This window comes from Salmo salar, chromosome 14 (genome assembly GCF_965601325.2).
Source record: "Salmo salar chromosome 14, fSalSal1, whole genome shotgun sequence".
Classification (NCBI taxonomy): Eukaryota; Metazoa; Chordata; class Actinopteri; order Salmoniformes; family Salmonidae; genus Salmo; species Salmo salar.
Genome location: NC_138304.1, coordinates 85,626,709 through 85,648,023, shown reverse-complemented (window position 1 = coordinate 85,648,023; position 21,315 = coordinate 85,626,709). Strand labels below are relative to the sequence as shown.

Here is a 21,315-nt window from a genome sequence, read left to right as displayed (position 1 = left end):
TGACTCTCCTTTGAACATGATTTTTAGGCTTAATATATGTGTCCGGGAAACTGGACCTAATAGTTTTAGCCAGGACTTGTATTGGACACAGTGTTACATTCTGTTACAAGAGCCCACTCAACGAAGCTATTTTATCCACCATGGTCAAATACTATGTACTATATTCAGTACATTAAATAATGCAAACATTTACATTTCATATTTTTGTCATGTTCTTAACCGCAGGGCTACCTACCGCCTGCATACGCTTGTATATCACATTTCACAACACGTTTACAATGATTTCACATATTCAGTGTCTTAGATCAGCACTAACAAAGAAACATAATTATTTACCAATGAGGTTTTCCTCATTGAATAGGGCCTTACCGCATCAATGACCCAGTTGCATAGAACTCACCATAGAACTACAGTGAATGGCAGCCAGGTGTGCCCACAGACCTAAGTCTGTGTCCCAAAAGGCACTCTATTCCCTACATAGTGCACTACTTTTGACCAGTGCATGGTCCAAAAGTAGTGTCGTATGAAGGGAATAGGCTGCCATTTGGGAAGCAGACCTCGTTTCCTGACCAACATTCATTGTCCTACTATATCTATTCACGTACGACCTCAGGCAGTAAAATATATCAGAACTGTAACAGTGTTCTTAAATAGATCACTTTACTTCCTGGATTACTTCAGAAACTTTAAATAGAAAGACTATACTATACTATAGGGGGATGGAGACACCATCATCATCACCATCATTAGAGTAATATCCCCCAATTAAAGGTGGACTTAAAATCCTGGTGTTGTACTGCTCAGGTGACTCAGGTGCGCTCTAGTGTCATAGAGACCAGGCCTGAGTCCCAAATGGCCCCCTATTTCCTATATAGTGCACTACTTTTGACCTGGGCCCTGGTAAAAAAAAAAGTAGTGCACTGTGATGGGAATAGGGTGCATTTAGGATGCAGACTAGGTTCCCTCAGGCAGGACTCCCATACTCACGGGAACCGTATCCTGACACCTGCTATTGTTTTGTTTGTGGCTCTCTGGTAGATAAAGGAACAGGTGAAGGGGGGTTGAGAGGGGGACAGGTGCGTCACACTTCTCTGGTTTCGCCTCTTTGGTTTCATCAGTTCAGCCAATACTGCCTGGGAGAGAGGGAGACACAGAGAGAGAGAGAGAGAGAGAGAGAGAGAGAGAGAAAGATAGGGAAGTGCGATGAAGGAAAGGATTTGCTGGTCTTGTGAATTGCAGAGTCGAATTCTTTCAAACGGTGCTGCAGAGACATAGAGAGGGGGATATTACTGAGGGAGAGGAGCTGGAGACAAGATTACATCATTCATACGCACACAGAGACATACACTGGAATATTACTGCTTCAGACACACACACACAGAGAGACAGACACAAATACACAAAAAACACTGCACCTAAATAGAAGAGGACATGAAGACTGGCAAGAAATCTTTCATAGGTAGGAACCTTTTTCATTTATTGTGTGATAATAAGCTTTATCTGGCAACGCCTATCCCAGGGGTGACATGTTTGAGGCCATTGTTGTAGGTCTAGAACAAGTGGAGTTTAAATTTGGTTAAATATAACTTTTCATGCTTATTGTCTTCATTCAACTGTTTGTTTCTCTCTTTCAGTCTGTTCCATCATCTCTTTCAGATTCTCTTTCCTTCCCTTTTTTTTTACGTGACTTACTTCTTATGGTGTCTCTCTAAATAATTTAGTCAGGGAGAGAGGCAGGATTTCATATCACCTCCTGCTCCATCTATCTATCAATCACACCTCTATCTGTCCCATCACAGGTGACATAATCCATTTTACTCTGTAAAATCACTTATAATCATCACTCACCTGGATGGTAGGGAGCAGCCAATAATCACTAAACAAGCTGAGATTATGTACGAGGGAAAAGAATGTGACAGGAAATATCAGACAGACAGAACACTTTGTTTAAACACACTCTGTTCTTTGAATGTAAGTGCATTCCAGCCAGCTACCCAGTCATTCATTGCTTCATTCACATTTACACATCTTTAATCATGATCCATCCCATGTATGGATTAGTGAGCGAGAAACAGGGTCGTTCCACAAAAAGAGTGCCTTTTGCATCTCTTTGATATTTTAAGTAGAAATTGTCCACCAATATTGCATTTTAAAAGACTGTTATATTAAATGACGTGCCTTTTAATATAGACCGCATGGATTATTCAGTAAATCAGATTTTTATGAAGGCTTGCTAAAGTGCGAAGATTCAGCATTTTGACATGTCCATGCGTCAACCCTGTGTCACTTCTAGGAATATTTCAATTCCTTTAACCCCAAAATGTCTCCAAGTTTCAACATCATTGTAAAGCCCAAGTTATTTCGTTTTTCTTGACAAAGTAATTTCTGAAGATTATTATTTATTTCATGTGATTAGTCTGTCCCTCATTGTAAGGTCAACACTGTTATGTGAACTGAACTCTCGTTATAATATGGTAAAACTATTTTTTATTATTTTTTTAATTCAAAAGAAACAATGAACATCTAATAGTCAAATCATTTTGTAAAGCAGATTAGCTGGTTCTACTCTTTTTGGCCATTTTCTGGTGTTTTTTGGAATACTTTTCGGGTCGAGTATAATACGCCAACGCTGTTACCCATAGATATACAGGTTAGAAATGCTTTAGGAATTTGATTATTTTTTGTGAAGCCTGCATTCAATTGCACCTCCCTGTTGCACAAAACGAGATTCCATTCCCCCTGTCATGAGGGGATTTATGGCTGCTACTGTTACAGTCAACCCTGTTACTTTCTTTGGCACTTAATATAGTATTGTTTTTATTTTACATCTTACGATGGGAAAACATATTTTTTTATTAAGTTGAACATGTGCTCTTTATGCCAACATTTTTAAATTAGGTGAAATCACAAGGTTTTTTGACCAAGTTACATTTCTCAAAAGTCACCAAAATTGGTGGAACGACCCAACAAAGGAAGGGGGAAGCAGCATCTTGAAGAGAGAACTTGTCACAACACTCCCCATTGATTCATTTATTGATGCTTGTAAACATGAGTTGTGTTGTCATTTTGAATAAATGTGAGTGGTTGTTCTGTGGTATAATCCCTAGCCGCTCCCCTGTACCATCCACTGAACTGTATTGAGCTAGGTAATGCTGTGGAAGTCAGTAGAGCGTGACAGGCCTATTGTAGAGTAGTCACCTGGCTCTGGCTGCACCAGCGGGGTTGTATCTATTTCCCTTTTTAGTGCACTCCTTTTGACCAGGGCCCATGGGGCTCTGGTCAAAAGTAGTGCACTATGTATGAAATAGGGTGCCATTTGGAACAGCCTAAGAGAACAGACTCAGGGGGGAATTTGGCTTTGCCCATAATACAATGGCTATTGGCATTGGTCAAATTAAATATTAATTTAGAACGAATAGTAGTAGCAGTAGCTAGTGAAAAGTACTAGTAATTATACTAGCAGGAGGAATATTAGAAGGTGCAGTTGTGGTAGGCCTGGTACAGTAGGTTAAGTTTAAGTAAAAGTTAAGTAACAGTTGGCTTAGACATCAATGTAGAAGCTTGAAGGATGTTGCTAGTAGAGTACTTGGTGATAGCGCCAGAATCGTTACATAAACTCTCACCTAAAGTGAGCTTCCGTGGCTCTTAGCCATTGAGTTGATGTTGAGTCATTGGGACTCAAAGGCACATATCCGTATCCCAGCTGACTGTGATTTGAATATCAGTCATCTCTGTTTCTGGGAATTGTAGAAGGAAATGGAGTTGTGTGTAATGCTGCCGTACAGATTGTGCTGGGATGATGAGTTAACCCTCCTACTGACTCGGACCTGAAGCTGCACTGCAGTGTTCATTGTTCAAGGACCCCAACACCTCCAGTACTCTAGTCTCTGTGGGTCGACGTTGAGTAATGCCAAAGTGCCCTGAGCATAGACAGAATGGACAGCACAGACGTAGATAGGTACAGAGACAGAGCAATAGAAGGGAAAAGGGAGGGGTGGGATGATTCTCTCGAGGAAATTGAGAAAAAGGGCAATCGAGAAGCAGTAGAAAAGGCAAAAATGACAGACGTGGAGAGAGATGGGATGTAGCAGGTGAGAAATTCTAGGGAATTACACTGGAGGTTCATTACTCAACCGGGTGACTCACACCAGGTGGAGGGGGGGAAATCAATGGAGCTGCTGGCTGCATAACTGTGGAGGCAGGACGTCAAAGCCCTGGGCTGCATCCCAAATGGAACCCTACTCCCTATATAGGGTAGTGCACTACGTAAAGAATAGAGTGCAATTTGGGATACAGTCCTGGACACTACCTCCCTCTCTTAGACAGTCAGAGTGAGAGGGAGAGGCTGGCTCCCCCACCCACTACCCACTCCTCCCCGGAGCCACGACCCACCTAGAGTGAGCTGTGCGGGGGAGGCCTGGATGTGCGCCCCCTCCCCTGGTGGTTCCTTCAGCCCAGCAATAGCAGCAGGTTAACCAGCCAGGTGGGGGTCTAGCTGATTGTGTGAGTCATCACTGCACAGCAGGCCCTGCCTTCCCACCAGATCCATCCAAAACAGATGCAAATGGAACCCTACTCCCTTTGTGCACTGGGGGCCCTGGTCAAAAGTAGTGCACTACAAAGGGAATAGGGTGCCATTTGGGATGCATCCATTGGGACCTGAACCAGCAACACACTGCCTCGGATGTAAATACTAAACTCAAACATCCGTAGGAGCAGAACATAGAGAGGTAGCCAAGACAACGCGAAGTAGTGACGTAAAAGAAGACAGTCAGGCTGGGGACTGGGTTTTATTACAGATAGTACTAACAGAGGCATTTATCAGCCGCTGCTGGCGAGGACAGGGGTCCTTGGTGAGTAGTGACTCATCATGGGTAGTATTCACCAGTGGAAATGTTGCCTATACTACCACCTGTCTGCTTGGCATGAATCAGACAAAGAGATGGTGGCAAATTAAGGGGCTTTTTTTTAGGATTGGGAGGATGCTAAATATAAGCGTTAAAGCAGTTATGTGGCAATGCTGGCACTGAAGTGTTGTTTAATGAAATAGAGAAAGGTCATTTTCGACTGTTAAACATGCAAAGCTTTTAAACTGTAGATTCAGCACCTCTGATTCACCACACGTTGCCTTAAAGCATCTCCAAAAGCAGACTGAACACAAGACGCAGGCTTTGAATGACTAATTTGTCAGAAGGAGAAGGAACAGGATCGGATTGCAGCCAAACCTGGATGGAAGGGAGTTCCCCCATCTACACATTGTAATCCAGATACTCTCTTTTGGTCATTGTAATGATGTGCATACACACTAGGAAACCTCGTGCTGGCATTATAGTAGATGACAGATGGGCAGGGTCTAAGCATTATTTGATTTTGGAAAATACATGGACATCAGAACTTTTGTGACACAACACAGTGGAAAAATATATGGCAATTAGAAATCCAAAATATACTGTGTCCGTAAAATGTATATGTAAACTGGAAGTAGAAGTCTAGGTGTTTTTGTCCATTAGTTTACTCTAATTAGGGGAGGGGTGGTAGGGTTAGGGAAAATAATAAAGGAAAATATATTTCAAATAATAAATATATATGTTGTATACATATAGTACAAGTCAAAGGTTTGGACACACCTACTCATTCCAGGTTCTTTATTTTTTACTATTTTCTACATTGTAGAATAATAGTGAAGACATCAAAACTATGAAATAACAAATATTGAATCATGTAGGAACCAAAAAAATGTTACAAAAATCTAAATACAGTATATTTTATAATTGAGAGATTCTTCAAAGTAGCCACCCTTTGCCTTGATGACAGCTTTGCACACTCTTGGCATTCTCTCAACCAGCTTCTGGAATGCTTTTACAACAGTCTTCAAGAGTTCCCACTCATGCTGAGCACTTGTTGGCTGCTGTTCCTTCACTCTGCGGTCCAACTCATCCCAAACCATCTCAATTGGGTTGAGGTCGGGTGATTGTGGAGGCCAGGTCATCTGATGCAGCACTCCATCACTCTCTTTCTTGGTCAAATAGCCCTTACACAGCCTGGAGGTGTGTTGGGTCATTGTCCTGTTGATAAACAAATGACAAATGATCCCACTAAGTGCAAACCAGATGGGATGGCATGTTGCTGCAGAATGCTGTGGTAGCCATGCTGGTTAAGTGTGCCTTGAATTCTAAATAAAATCACTGACAGTGTCACTATCACACCTCCTCCTCCATGCTTTACAGTGGGAACCACACATGCGGAGATCATCCGTTCACCTACACTGCGTCTCACAAAGATACAGCAGTTGGAACCATAAATCTTAAATTTGAACTCATCAAACCAAAGGACAGATTTCCACCGGTCTAATGTCCATTGTTCGTGTTTCTTGGCCCAAGCAAGTCTCTTCTTATTATTGGTGTCCTTTAGTAGTGGTTTCTTTGCAGCAATTTGACCATGAAGGCCTGATTTACGCAGTCTTCTCTGAACAGTTGATGTTGAGATGTGTCTGTTACTTGAACTCGGTGAGGTGCAATCTGAGGTGCAGTTAATTGCCAAATTCTGAGGCTGGTAACTCGAATAAATGTATCCTCTGCAGCAGAGGTAACTCTGGGTCTTCCTTTCCTGTGGCGTTCCTCATGAGAGACAGTTTCATCATAGCGCTTGATGGTTTTTGCGACTTTCAAAGTTCTTGAAATTTTCCGGATTGACTAACCTTTGTGTCTTAACTTACATCTAGACGTTCCGCTAGCGGAACACCTGCTCCAATATCCAATGATAGGCGTGGCGCGAATTACAAATTCCTCAAAAATACAAAAACTTCAATTTTTCAAACATATGACTATTTTACAGCATTTTAAAGACAAGACTCTCCTTTATCTAACCACACTGTCCGATTTCAAAAAGGCTTTACAGCGAAAGCAAAACATTAGATTATGTCAGCAGAGTACCCAGCCAGAAATAATCAGACACACATTTTTCAAGCTAGCATATAATGTCACAAAAAACAAAACCACAGCTAAATGCAGCACTAACCTTTGATGATCTTCATCAGATGACAACCCTAGGACATTATGTTATACAATACATGCATGTTTTGTTCAATCAAGTTCATATTTATATCAAAAACCAGCTTTTTACATTAGCATGTGACGTTCAGAACTAGCATTCCCACCGAACACTTCCGGTGAATTTACTAAATTACTCATGATAAACGTTCACAAAAAACATAACAATTATTTTAAGAATTATAGATACAGAAATCCTTTGTGCAATCGAGGTGTCCGATTTTAAAATAGCTTTTCGGTGAAAGCACATTTTGCAATATTCTGAGTACATAGCCCGGCATCACAGGGCTAGCTATTTAGACACCCAGCAAGTTTAGCCTTCACCAAACTCCGATTTACTATTAGAAAAGTTTGATTACCTTTGGTGTTCTTCGTCAGAATGCACTCCCAGGACTGCTACTTCAATAACAAATGTTGGTTTGGTTCAAAATAATCCATTGTTATATCCAAATAGCGGCATTTTGTTCGTGCGTTCAAGACACTATCCAAGGGTGACGAAGGGTCACGCGCACGACGCATTTCGTGACAAAACATTTCTAAATATTCCATTACCGTACTTCGAAGCATGTCAACCGCTGTTTAAAATCAATTTTTATGCAATTTTTCTCATAAAAAAGCGATAATATTCCGACCGGGAGTGGTGGTTTTCGTTCAAAGATAAAACATGGAGTCAACTCGTGCACGAGCCTGAGTCTCACAGTACTGTGACCAGCCACTATCCAAACGCGCTAATGTTTTTCAGCCAGAGCCTGCAAAGCCACGATTCAGCTTTTTGCCGCCTTCTGAGAGCCCATGGGAGGCGTAGGAAGTGTCACGTGACAGCAGAGATCCCCTGTATTGGATAGAGATAATCAAGAAGGGCAAGAAATTGTCAGACAGGGCACTTCCTGCATGGAATCTTCTCAGGTTTTGGCCTGCCAAATGAGTTCTGTTATACTCACAGACACCATTCAAACAGTTTTAGAAACTTTGGAGTGTTTTCTATCCAAATCAAATGAAATCAAATGTATTTATATAGCCCTTCGTACATCAGCTGATATCTCAAAGTGCTGTACAGAAACCCAGCCTAAAACCCCAAACAGCAAGCAATGCATGTGAAAGAAGCACGGTGGCTAGGAAAAACTCCCTAGGAAAAACTCCCTAGAAAGGCCAAAAACCTAGGAAGAAACCTAGAGAGGAACCAGGCCATGAGGGGTGGCCAGTCCTCTTCTGGCTGTGCAGGGTGGATATTTTAACAGAACATGGTCAAGATGTTAAAATGTTCATAAATGACCAGCATGGTCAGATAATAATAATCATAGTAGTTGTCGAGGGTGCAACAAGCACGTCCGGTGAACAGGTCAGGGTTCCATAGCCACAGGCAGAACAGTTGAAACTGGAGCAGCAGCACGGCCAGGTGGACTGGGGACAGCAAGGAGTCATCATGCCAGGTAGTCCTGAGGCATGGTCCTAGGGCTCAGGTCCTCCGAGAGAAAGACAGAAAGAGAGAAAGAGAGAATTAGAGAGAGCATATTTAAATTCACACAGGACACCGGATAAGACAAGAGAAATACTCCAGATGAAACAGACTGACCCTAGCCCCCCGACACATAAACTACTGCAGCATAAATACTGGAGGCTGAGACAGGAGGGATCAGAAGACACTGTGGCCCCATCCGATGATACCCCCAGACAGGGCCAAACAAGCAGGATATAACCAAAGCTAATATATCCAAAGCTAATAATTATATGCATATTCTAGTTTCTGGGCAGGAGTAATAATCAGATTAAATCGGGTACGTTTTTTATCCGGCCGTGAAAATACTGCCCCCTAGCCATAACAGGTTAAAGTAATGATGGACTTTCATTTCTCTTTGCTTATTTGAGCTGTTCTTGCCATAATATGGACTTAGTCTTTTATCTTCTGTATACCAGGTGTGCCCAAACCTTTGACTGGTACTGTATATATAAAATGCAACATGTAAAGTGTTGGTCCCACTTTCTATACGCACAAAAATCTTATTTCTCTCAAATTCTATGCACAACTTTGTTTACATCCCTGTTAGTGAGCAATTCTCCTTTGCCAAGATAATCCATCCACCTGACAGGTGTGGCATATCAAGAAGCTTATTAAACAGCATGATTATTACACAGGTGCATCTTGTGCGGGGGACAATAAAAGGCCACTAAAATGTGCAGTTGTCACAACACAATGCCACAGATATCTCAATTGGCATACTGGCGTACTGCAATTGACATATTCACTACAGGAATGTCCACCAGCGCTATTTCCAGAGAATTGAATGTTCATTTCTCTACCATAAGCCACCTCCAATGTACGTCCAACCGGCCTCACAACCACAGATCATGTGTATGGCGTTTGTGTGGGCGAGCGGTTTGCTGATGTCAACGTTGTGAAATGAGTGCCCCATTGTGGCAGTGGTGTTATGGTATGGGCTGGTATAAGCTATGGAGAACAAACACAACTGCATTTTATTGATGGCAATTTGAATGCACAAAAATACTGTGACGAGATCCTGAGGATATTTTTTTTATGGTATCTGTGATCAACAGATTCATATATGTATTCCCAGTCATGTGAAATCCATAGATTAATTTTATATTTAACCTTTATTTAACTAGGCAAGTCAGTTAACAACAAATACTTATTTACAATGACAACCTACTGGGGAACAGTGGGTTAACTGCCTTGTTCACGGGCAGAACAACATATTTTTATCTTGTCAGCTCAGAGATTCAATCCAGGAACCTTTCAGTTACAGGCCCAAAGCTCTAACCACCCAGCTACCTGTCTAGATTAGGCCCTAATGAATTTATTTCAATTGACTGATTTCCTCATATGAACCATAACTCAGTAAAATCAATGAAATTGTTGCATGTTGTATTTATATTTTTGTTCAGTATATATTACAACAACAAAAAATGAAAAATACAACACGTGCACATGACAAAAGCGAGGTGTCTTTACTGCAGTACAAACACACAACCAGTTCTGCAGAGCCGGCATTTGTGCACAAAATAACTTGTGTTAAATTGTTTTAAAGTCAAGCAAACTGAAATAGATTCAACTGTGCGTGGGAACTTGAATTTCCCTAGCTGTTTTCAATCGTTTGTGGTTACAAATGTTCCCTTTAAAGTGTTGATATCACACTAGCATGACAGAGATGAGGTTATGTGTGTGAATAAGGGCTTGATGAGGTCAGGAAATAGCCTCTACCTAAGCTCCTAACAAGGGTTATGTCCAAAATGAAACAGCATTTGAAAAGTATAACCTCCATAGGCAGTTTAAAGTTCTCACTGAAAAAACGGCTAAATAGTGGAATGTCTCAGAAGTGAGTCATAAGACTATTACAAGGGTGAGAAGAAAATGCCCGGGATAACATATGGTCTGCCTTTTGGTGCCTATTGTGATTGTCTTGTGTATATATATATATTAGGGATTGATTGTTTTATATGTTAGGAATTGATTTATATATTAGGGGTATGTGAGACAAGGGAGATATACCTGTTCGTCGTTGTTTATTAGGAAATGGAACTGTACTAATTAGCTCATTTTATGAAACAAACAACAATTGTCTGTCAAAAAGGACTACAATGGAAATAGGCTTTTGAGCTTGGTGTTATCCATGATGATTTTCTTAAATTACATGTGGAGTCTTCACCAGCTGGAGCGCCCTTATGTATGTATTTTTTACAATTACATTAATGGCACCCTATTCCCTGTAGTGCACTACTTTTTACCAGTTGTGCACAATATAATGTAGGTAATAGGGCCCCATTTTGGACACAACCCAGGTGTCAATGTCGTGCCATCTGATCCTGACAGTGTGTAAATAGATCTTTGCTGGGAATGTATACTACCATAACCTGACATGACACAATTAGCTGTTGTCTTCACACCATTTTGCTTCTTCATGTACTTAGCTTGGCAACATGCTTCCTCTTATATAGTAGGAACTATCGGTCAAATTCAGTCCCGAGATGGGACATCCTTCGAAGTATGCATGACTATCACATGCCATTGAGCAAGCAAAACATCCCAAATGGCACCCTATTCCTTACATAGTTCACTACATTTGACGAGAGCTCTATGGGCCCTGCTCAAAAGTAGTCTCCTCTGTGGGGAATAGGGTGTCATTTGGGACATAGCCTAGGAGTTACCCCTGACAGTTCTCTGTTTTGATCCTGCGGTTTGTTTTAATGTTTTGATCTGCACTGTCACTGTATGCATAGGTCCATAACTGGGCCTTATGTCAGGGAAATGGAGAGAAGCCATTTTGTAAACACCAGGGTTAGGATTTGATGGTGTATTGTAGAATATAATGTCTTGCAGAATATAAAAGAAAATCACTTTTTTGTTGGCATATTTTCACCTGCATTTGAATGTTCCTTGCATTGACTTGCTTCCATCCTTTCATAAGAACATATTGGATATTTGCTGATGATGCAAACAGGGAATTGGCTACAGAAGTTTAAAAAGTTTAATCTTGAAATGCCTTTCACCAAAAATGGGCCTCAGGATCTCGTCACGGTATTTTTGTGCATTCAAATTGCCATCAATAAAATGCAATTGTGTTTGTTGTCCATAGTTTATACCAGCCCATACCATAACACCACCGCCACAATGGGGCACTCGTTTCACAACGTTGACATCAGCAAACCGCTCGCCCACACGACGCCATACACATGGTCTGCGGTTGTGAGGCCGGTTGGACGTACTGCCAAATACTCGAAAACTACGTTGGAGGCGGCTTATGGTAGAAAATTAACATTCAATTATTTGGCAATAGCTCTGGTGGACATTCCTGCAGTCAGCCTACCAATTTCAGTGGTGTAAAGTACTTAAGTAGTACTTTAAAGTATTTTTACTTAAGTCATTTTTGGGGGAATCTGTACTTTACTATTTATATTTTTGCCAACTTTTACTTTACTACATTCCTAAAGAAAATAATGTACTTTTTACACCATACATTTTCTCTGACACCCAAAAGTACTCGTTACATTTTGAATGCTTAGCAGGACAGAAAATGCGCCAATTTGCACGCTTATCAAGAGAACCTCCCTGGTCATCCCTACTGCCTCGTATCTGGCGGACTCACTAAACACAAATGCTTTGTTTGTAAATGATGTGTTGGAGTGTGCCCCTGGCTATCCTTCAATAAAAATCAAACAAATACAATTGTGCTGTCTGGTTTGCTTCATATAATGAATTTGCAATGGCATATTTGAGCAATTCCATTTACTTTTGATACTTAAGTATATTTAAAATCAAATACTTCTAGAGACTTTTACTCAAGTAATATTTTACTGGGCGACTTTCACTTTTACTTGAGTCATTTTCTATTAAGGTATCTTTACTTTTACTCAAGTATGACAATTGAGTACTTTTTCCACCACTGGCCAATTGCACATTGTGTTGTGTGACAAAACTGCACATTTTAGAGTGGCCTTTTATTGTCCCCAGCACAAGGTGCACCTGTGTAATGATCATGCCGTTTATTCAGCTTCTTGATACACCACACCTGTCAGGTGGATGGATTATCTTGGCAAAGGAGAAATGCTCGCTAACAGGGATGTAAACAAATTTGTGCTCAACATATTTTGAGAAATAAACTTTTTGTGTGTGTGGAACATTTATGGGATCATTTATTTCAGTTCATGAAACATGGTGTGTTTATATTTTTGTTCTGTGTGTTTATATTTTTGTTCTGTGTATTTATATTTTTGTTCAGTGTATTTTTGAGGCTGGTGACAGAAATCTGTGTAGGATCAATGCACCTGTTATTCAATTTTTCATTGGAAATTATCCAGACTGCCTTTATTGCTTTCGGTTCTAGCGAGATTACAGCCATCCGTATCTTTCCATTGGTAGAAAAGGGGGTTGGAGGAGCGATTTTCAATCTAGCGTGCTCCGCCTATACACTGCTGCGCGCCTCCTGTCATTCCCCGCCTCCTGCAGGCAAAAGATTGAGCTGCGGAATCCCGTGACATCACTGCCTCTGACAGTTGCTTAGTAACCAAGTGCAGTCAGTATGCCGCTCCTCCTAAAATCACGTGCTCTGTATATAACGCCTTGCAGCCCAGCGCCCTGGTTAGGTATTTTGAACTGATCGTGTTCGCAGGCAGGACTCTGTAGCTAGTGCGCATGAAGTGGAGAAATTGGTACTAGAGCAAACAGCGTGTCTTCTCCATAAAGGAGCTTTCTACTGGCGCTGTTTTACAAGTGGATACATATTTTTATTCACCATGGCTGTTACCAAGGCTCCATGTGACTTGTCTTATTGCAAAATGAGAGGAATTGTGTCAGTGCTCACTGGTAGGCATATTAATCAGTTATTTGTGTTAATCTAAATTCAATTATTTTATTTTGAATTTAGCTTCTACATTGTGTTGTTTAATAGTATGCATCAATATTCTTTGGATTATGATTTGTAGATGGACTGTAGTCTATTGATGTGTGGCTTCTTTATCCATGTCCATGTTTGTGATATAGGCTTTGAGTGTTATTTTTCACTATGCGACGCGGCGGTTCGCCAAAGCAATAGTAATATTTTGTTGCATAACGACTAAATTTGGCACATAATGCATTATAACGGGAATCCATTCCAAATCATTTTTGAACGTCTGGAACATTTTAAAATGAAAGTTTTGAACAGATTTAGTATAGGCATACGGCTATAATTTCTAGACTGTTCACCGCACTGTGATGAAATGTAAGCTGTTATCCCAGGTAGATAGAGGCCTATCCATGGCCCTAGTTCTGCAATGGTGTAGTTTAGGTCTGATGAAGGGCTGTTAAATCTGTGACGTTGTGTTCTCTGGGTGCCCGCTGACATAAATGCTTATTTTTGATTTGCAGCTTTCATCAAGGAGAGGAAAATTGGACTTAACGACTTCATATCGAGGCTGGTGTCAAACCCACATATGTGTCAACAGTAAGTATTATATGGAGCACTTGTATGGCCAAATGAGATATTTAGATACTATATATGAGCTACCAACTGCCAATGAAATATGATAATATTATGACAAATTACCTTTTCTGAAAGTATAGATATTTATCAAATAGTCGAGATATATGATAGGTGCGTACACAATAGGCCTCTGCGACATTTCATCTGCTTCCCATGGCATTAGATTAGGTCTATGTTTTTATTTATAATTGTATAGGTCTACCTAGGTCAGTGTAAGCTACTGTACGTTTCCAATCCAATCATCTGCACGTCACTATTCACATTCTGAGTCAAAGCAGTAATCTGGGGCCAAGCAGGCAAAGCCAGCACAAGAATAGTTATGTCATGTCAAGTGTGTTCCCGCCATGGTCTCTCCAGTTCTTAAGCACCTTTTCTGCAAATCCCCTGTGTCCCCTTGACTGGGATAACCGGGTAATTCAATTAAGCGCGCACCACACAATATGGTTTGTACTCAACAGCCTAAAAAGGGGCCAGGTGGGGGTCTAGCTCAGTGGAAAATTCCCAAACACCTTGGGCTCCCGAGTGGCACAGCGGTCTAAGGCACTGCATCTCAGTGCAAGAGGTGTCACTATAGTACCTGGTTTGAATCCAGGCTGTATCACATCCGGCCGTGATAGGGTGGCGCACAATTGGCCCAGCGTCATCCAGATTTGGCCGGAGTAGGCTGCCATTGTAAATAACAATTTGTTCTTAACTGATTTGCCTAGTTAAATAAAGGTTCAATAAAATATACAAAAATGAAATACCCTCTTCAGGTGCTAGGTTGTTACAGCAGTCAAATTCTGGGCTGTTTGTGCTAGTCATGTCTGATCCCCTGGCTTAGAACTGCTTTTCAGATGGTGCTGCAGGCTACATGGTGTATAGGTCAACAACAACTGAATAGTCTCTCAGGAGTTAGAGGAGACCCTTATTTAAAGTCTTGGCCGGTTTGTATCTCATTTGGGTCAGTTATGACAAATGGAACCTTCTCTATCTAATTACTCAATTAAATCACTGTAAAACTCACCATTTTACTGCAATGTCCAACTTTGAAAAATAGTATGAATCGTAATACTGGCCTTTGATGGCAATCTAAGTATTAGACTACTGTTATAATTTAAGCACTCTATAAAATACACTGTCAACTTAGAGAGGTCACTCATCCCTATAAAATCACAGTGGCAATGAGTGTATCATAAGTGAAGGAGGATTCCATTCTAACATTCTCTGTTCATTCCTCAGCTCTGAAGTTGACTTCCTCAAGATCGATGAGAACCAGAATGAGAAGCTGGACAATGCTGAGCTCTTAAATCCGGTGAGCATCAGCATAACACATGCCTTGGCCACTGGGACAGACTGAGCCAAAAGGAACCCTATTCCTTATATAGTGCACCAGTTTTTAAAAGAGCCCTATGGTAGTGCACTATATAGGGAATAGGGTGCCATTTGATTTACCAGTGTGAACGGAAAATAGATAATTTTATCCAGAGCCAAGATGGTCATTCTTAGCTCCTTCTCTCCTCCTCTGTTCTTAGATGTTACTGACCTCCCCCAGAAGCTCACTAGCTGAAGAGCTGGCGATCAAACCATGTGATTTCGACTACCTGAAAATCATTGGCAAAGGGAGCTTTGGGAAGGTGCTGCTGGCTCGACACAGGGAGAGCAACGAGTATTACGCCGTCAAGGTTCTACAGAAGAAAATCATCTTGAAGAAGAAAGAAGTGAGTCTTACTCTACTGATCTTCACCATAAAAACACACAGTCAATACTCCAAGCAAGCTGCAATAGCCACAAACACATACAACCACTCAGTTGCTCGCTCAGTTGCTCTAATTTAAGTATTGCACTGATGTCATTGTGAGTGGTATGCTCATCTTTCTCTTACTCCCTCATCTAGCAAAAGCATATAATGGCGGAGCGAAGTGTCCTGATGAAGAATATCAAACATCCTTTCCTGGTGGGGCTGCACTATTCCTTCCAGACTACTGACAAGCTGTACTTTGTGCTTGACTACGTGAACGGAGGAGAGCTGTTTTATCATCTTCAGAGAGAGAGGGTGTTCCTAGAACCCAGAGCCAGGTTCTACGCTGCAGAGATCGCCAGTGCTCTGGGATACCTCCACTCCCTGCATATTGTTTACAGGTATGAACTAAGATCCTATCATACACCACCATCTGGTGGTGACTATATGTCATAGCACATGACAGAAAAAATACCACTCATAAAAATGTGTAGTCTGGTCCAGTGAATAAGGGCCAGTGGTTTAGAGGAAGGTAAACGCACGTAAACACTGTTTATCCACCTTTTGCGTAAAAATGCATTAAGTATAGGGAGAGTTGCACTTTCCTAACCCTCTCCCTTTCTCTTCTCTTCACAGAGATCTGAAGCCTGAGAATATCCTGCTAGACTCTGCGGGCCACATCGTCCTGACAGACTTTGGCCTTTGCAAAGAGGGCCTGGCGCCCACTGGGACCACCACCACCTTCTGTGGAACCCCAGAGTACCTGGCCCCCGAGGTGCTGCAGAAGCAGGCGTACGACCGAACCGTGGATTGGTGGTGCCTGGGATCCGTGCTTTACGAGATGCTCTATGGACTGGTGAGGCATTACTGATCACTGCTCTTTTCAGCATCTCTTTCATGGTTCAGTTTTCACAATGCATTTACAATAGTTATGATATCCACTATCAATGCATCCCCAATGGCACCCTATTCCCTATATAGTGCACTTCATTTGACCAGAGCTCTATAGACTCTGGTGGGACACCGTATGTCACCATGTCAGTTATATATAAGGAATGTCAGTATGAATCACACAAGTACACTGACAATCATGGTGCGTGGTGTGTATGGAGTTTGGCCAAGTAGCATGTACTGATTTTTGCTGTCTCTCTCCATAGCCCCCCTTCTACAGCCGCAACACAGCTGAGATGTACAACAATATCCTGAACAAGCCTCTCGTACTGAAGCCCAACGTGTCCAACGCAGGCAGAGAACTGTTGGAGGGGCTCCTGCAAAAGGACCGCACTAAGAGGCTGGGAGTGAAAGACGATTTTGTAAGTACCCACACACACAGACATAGACAGACAGAGCAATCCATGTTCAACAAACAAATACATTATATGAATAACACACGAAAAAAATACTACTAAGGTGTCAGTATTGTTCTGTACCAGTGGATTGATGTAGTGTTTTTATCTGCCTCTAGATGGAACTGAAGTTCCACACCTTCTTTTCACCTATCAACTGGGATGACCTGATGGCAAGGAACATCACACCACCCTACATTCCCTCAGTGGTAAGTACATCTACCAACAATGTATACATGTAGTCTTCCAGGTTAACATGTGAGAGAAGTACAAATGTACCTTTTCTTGTTCACTTCAAGTAGAATTTTTGTTTTACTGAAATGGTCACAAACTGGATCCCAAGGACAACAATGTATATATTTAGAGGCTGTATGGGTGTGAAATGTGAATTTGATGGTTGTGTTTTAGAGCACGTCTCTAATATACTGCTTTGGTTGGCTTTCACAGAGCGGGCCTACGGACCTCAGGCACTTTGACCCAGAGTTCACCCACCTCCCTGTGACCTCATCTCTGTGCAACACGGACGGCCTGCTGGTGACTAGCAGCATCAAGGAGGCAGCTGGAGCCTTCCCAGGCTTCTCCTATGGACCTGCTGACAGCTTCATGTGAAGGACTCCTCTATCCACCTCGATCCTCATCCCCTCCACAGTCGAGAGGGGGAATAGGAACAGACAGACACTGCCTGGGACAATGACCACGCACTGTTAGAGCAGCTTAGGAGGTTTGCATGGCCTGCTAATGGAAATCCTGAGTGACATGCCTAAGAGGCATGAAAAGGGGGTCCAGAAACTCCAGATCTTGTTGGATTGTTGCATGAGGGGTGTAGATTGCATGGGACTCTAATCTTCAACACCAATGGCCCTACCTACTCACCCACCCCAAAACGGACCCAAAGTGTGCCAAGGTGGGAAACAGAGATTATGTTTTGTACTACAGGGAGAAAGGACATTTCTCTCAAATCGATGTGGACTACGACCACTGTCGGAGATAAGAGTGAAGTGCCTGAAGTTTCAAGGCAGCGAGAACAGTACTGTACCCACAGAGCTAGGCAAGAAGAGCCGGCTGCATCAAACCCACAGACTTTCCAGTCTGTTTGGACTTATGACCCTGGCGCTAGCTGTAGAGAGGTCCATGCCTTCCTAATCTTTCTGCATATATTGAAGATTTACATGTCTGTCCGAGTCACAATGCATTTATCGGTTTGTTATGTGAATGGTCGATTGCACTTGAGGAAACAAGGGTAAAGAAAATATTTGCGTTTCCTAAGCATCCACTCTCTCTTGGTCAGCTGCAAATCTTTTCACCCACAAAATAATCTCAAACAAGTAGGAAAACACCAGAATGGATAATGAAATTTAAACAATTTTGTTTGGACCAAATAGGGTACTATGGTACCATCTGAACCAAATTCTACTGGTGGATAATTATCGTCCACATACTGATAACAGAGCAAATGAATGCCACTGCATAGAAAGCAGACACGGAATATGTTATTTTACAAGAAATCTGCATATCATGTCATGGCATAGTAATTTAATTCAAATCTTACCAAATAATGCATTGGTTTACTATTTTAATGGTACCGTTCATTTTACTACAGTATTTCAGTTTGAGAAATTAGAAAGTACTCCTTTTAAAAACACATTTTCCACTTGAATCTTTAACATAAACCATAGTAATATATTAGGAAGCTCTAAATGTTTAACTATTTATACTCCCTATGTGAACAAAATGTTCTTGCCTTTGTTCTTCTAATACCTGCACTTTTACCCCCCTGAGACTGTGTTGACAAATTGTGTTGACATAAATGTTTGTAGACTCATTAATATATTTTTTATCATAAATACAGCAAATGGAGTATACAGTTTTACCAGCAATAATAGGTCTTCTGCAGTAATAACACATATCAATCATTGTTATTCTTGCGAGTGAAAGTGATTGCTGTTTTGCTGGCAAAACACTCAAGAGAATCCATTATATTGTTATGTATATCCATTTGCATTGTGTACAGAACTCCTGCTAGATTGATATAGAAAGGAACTGTACATGTATTTCGTTTTGTAAAGTGTGCCTGTCTGTTCCAGCCATGTTACAGTAGGATAGGTAGGCCTGATCCATTTGTATCTATTTCTTCTCTGTTATCCTCATGGTCTGAAGACCACGACCTGAAAAGCTGTGCTGCTGCAATGACGAGAGCTTAGACTGAAATGACTCTTTGTAAACAGCGCTAGCGCCGTTCATTTACTGATGGCCCTAAATAGCGCAATAACATCGCAGGCTTGGCAAGAATCACCTTTAATTGACCAGAGATATATTTTTCCATTAGTCATCATGCCTTAAAAAATCATCCTCTAAAATGACTGAGATTATGGAAGATCAGTGTTTACCCGATGTCAGTAGTCAAAATAAAAAAGGGCATGAACTGATTTATTTTATTTAGCCTTAACAGATATGATAACCTTGTAATGGCTGACAGAACAAATATCTATTCATGATGAAAATCACGTACGTTGTTTTTTTATATAGTGTAAATTGATAAAGGACTGACACTTAATTTGATATGTCACTTAAACTTCCTTGATCCTGCCAAGTCTGGAAATGTTGGTCTGCAAAGAAGTGTTGACTCTGCAGTGAATATCTACAGACCATTCTGTGGTACTGCTTCCTTGTAGAAAATTACAAACAACGCAATACAGTTATAGGTGATTTTCTAACATATTTGGAAGCTTTACATATGTTATTTGTTTTTGTATTTTATTTCTCCATATATATTTATTTACGTCATGACACATAATGTACTGTATGTATAAAGACCAGAGGACAAATTCCTAGTATTGAAAAATTAAAATATTGAATTGTAATCTATCAGTTCAAAATGGTAAATAAAATGTATTGACCAAATTCAAATGGAAGTGTGAACCAAGTGATTTTCTGGAGGCCAGTTTGATACTGAATTGAGGAGTTTTAAGAAAATATATGGTAAGTCTTGGTAAGTAGTATGCTAAAATAGTAAGTAGTCAGTTTTAGCTGACTACATTCTATTCCAAGGAACACGTTCCCATACATTTTGATATCAATTTAAAAAAATCACCACACACCTGGTACATTTTGATTATTGGTGCTGGTCTCCTGGAAATATAGGCTACATTCAATTTTATGCACTGAGTGTACAAAACATTAAGAAAACCTGCTCTTTCCATGACAGACTGACCAGGTGAATCCAGGTGAAAGCTATGATCCCTTATTGATATCACTTGTTAAATCCACTTCAATCAGTGTAAATGAAGGGAGGAGACAGGTTAGGATTGTTAAGCCTTGAGACAATTGAGACATGGATTGTGTATGTGCGCCATTCAGAGGTTGAATGGGCAAGACAAACTATTTATGTGCCTTTTAACGGTATGGTAGTAGGTGCCAGGCACACTGGTTTGTGCCAAGAACTGCAAAGCTGCTGGGTTTTTCATGCTCAATAATTTACCATGTGTATTAAGAATGGTCCACCACCCAAAGGACATCCAGCCAACTTTACTCAACTGTGGAAAGCACTGGAGCCAACATGGGCCAGCATTCCTGTGGAACGCTTTCGACACCTTATAGAGTCCATGCCCCGACAAAATGAGGCTGTTCTGAGGACAAAAGGGGAGGGGCTTTTATATTTTTTTCCACACTATTGGTCTGAACATTTTCTGATTTGAAACGATCTGATGTGATTGGTCAAAATACCAATTATTGGGGAAGGGGGATACGAATTCCGCTGCACGACACGCGTAGTTAGTGGAATCCGGGTTCCTTAGGACGTCCCTACCCTAACCACAAACCTTTCCTAACCCTATAGGGGTATTTTGGGATTTTGGCAATGATGCCCTTTTCCCCCAGAGTCAGATTAAGTTATGGATACCATTTTTATGTATCGGTGTCCAGTATGAAAGAAACTGAAATTCTCGGTGGAAATGATGTGCATATATATATATATATATATATATTGATATAATAACCATCATATCAAAAATAAATGTAGAGTCATGCGATGATGTGTGGTCTTCCCACTATGACTCGTTGGGAAAGCATGCAGTTTATTAGGCTACAGATTAAATCAATTATGATGACGTTCACAGGGTGGTGAAAGTGTAAAATGATGATACAGGTGCTTCTACACCTGCATTGCTTGCTGTTTGGGGTTTTAGGCTGGGTTTCTGTACAGCACTTTGTGACATCAGCTGATGTAA

General features: G+C 41.1%; 1 protein-coding gene across 2 annotated transcripts; it reads left to right on the top strand.

Moving 5' to 3' along the window:
* The first annotated feature begins 1,236 nt into the window (after positions 1–1,236).
* LOC106570356 (serine/threonine-protein kinase Sgk1) lies at positions 1,237–18,286 on the top strand. Of its 2 annotated transcripts, none has more exons than XM_045694833.2 (9): positions 1,237–1,459; positions 13,909–13,984; positions 15,245–15,317; positions 15,538–15,723; positions 15,900–16,144; positions 16,380–16,599; positions 16,901–17,056; positions 17,209–17,298; positions 17,537–18,286. In XM_045694833.2, exons 1-9 carry the CDS (start codon positions 1,432–1,434, stop codon positions 17,696–17,698), a joined length of 1,236 nt encoding a protein of 411 aa, XP_045550789.1. In that variant the 5' UTR covers positions 1,237–1,431; the 3' UTR covers positions 17,699–18,286. The 2 variants fall into 2 exon arrangements, with proteins under 2 accessions (XP_045550789.1, XP_013998047.1); XM_014142572.3 differs by lacking the exon at positions 1,237–1,459 and adding an exon at positions 13,145–13,365.
* The last annotated feature ends 3,029 nt before the right edge of the window (positions 18,287–21,315 follow it).

Excerpts from the sequence above, each read along its gene's own strand:
- LOC106570356 (XM_014142572.3), top strand. The coding sequence starts at position 13,296 with ATGGCTGTTACCAAGGCTCCATGTGACTTGTCTTATTGCAAAATGAGA. Across the intron at positions 13,985-15,244 it reads AACCCACATATGTGTCAACA|CTCTGAAGTTGACTTCCTCA; the intron begins GTAAGTATTATA and ends TTCATTCCTCAG. Across the intron at positions 16,600-16,900 it reads ACGAGATGCTCTATGGACTG|CCCCCCTTCTACAGCCGCAA; the intron begins GTGAGGCATTAC and ends CTCTCTCCATAG.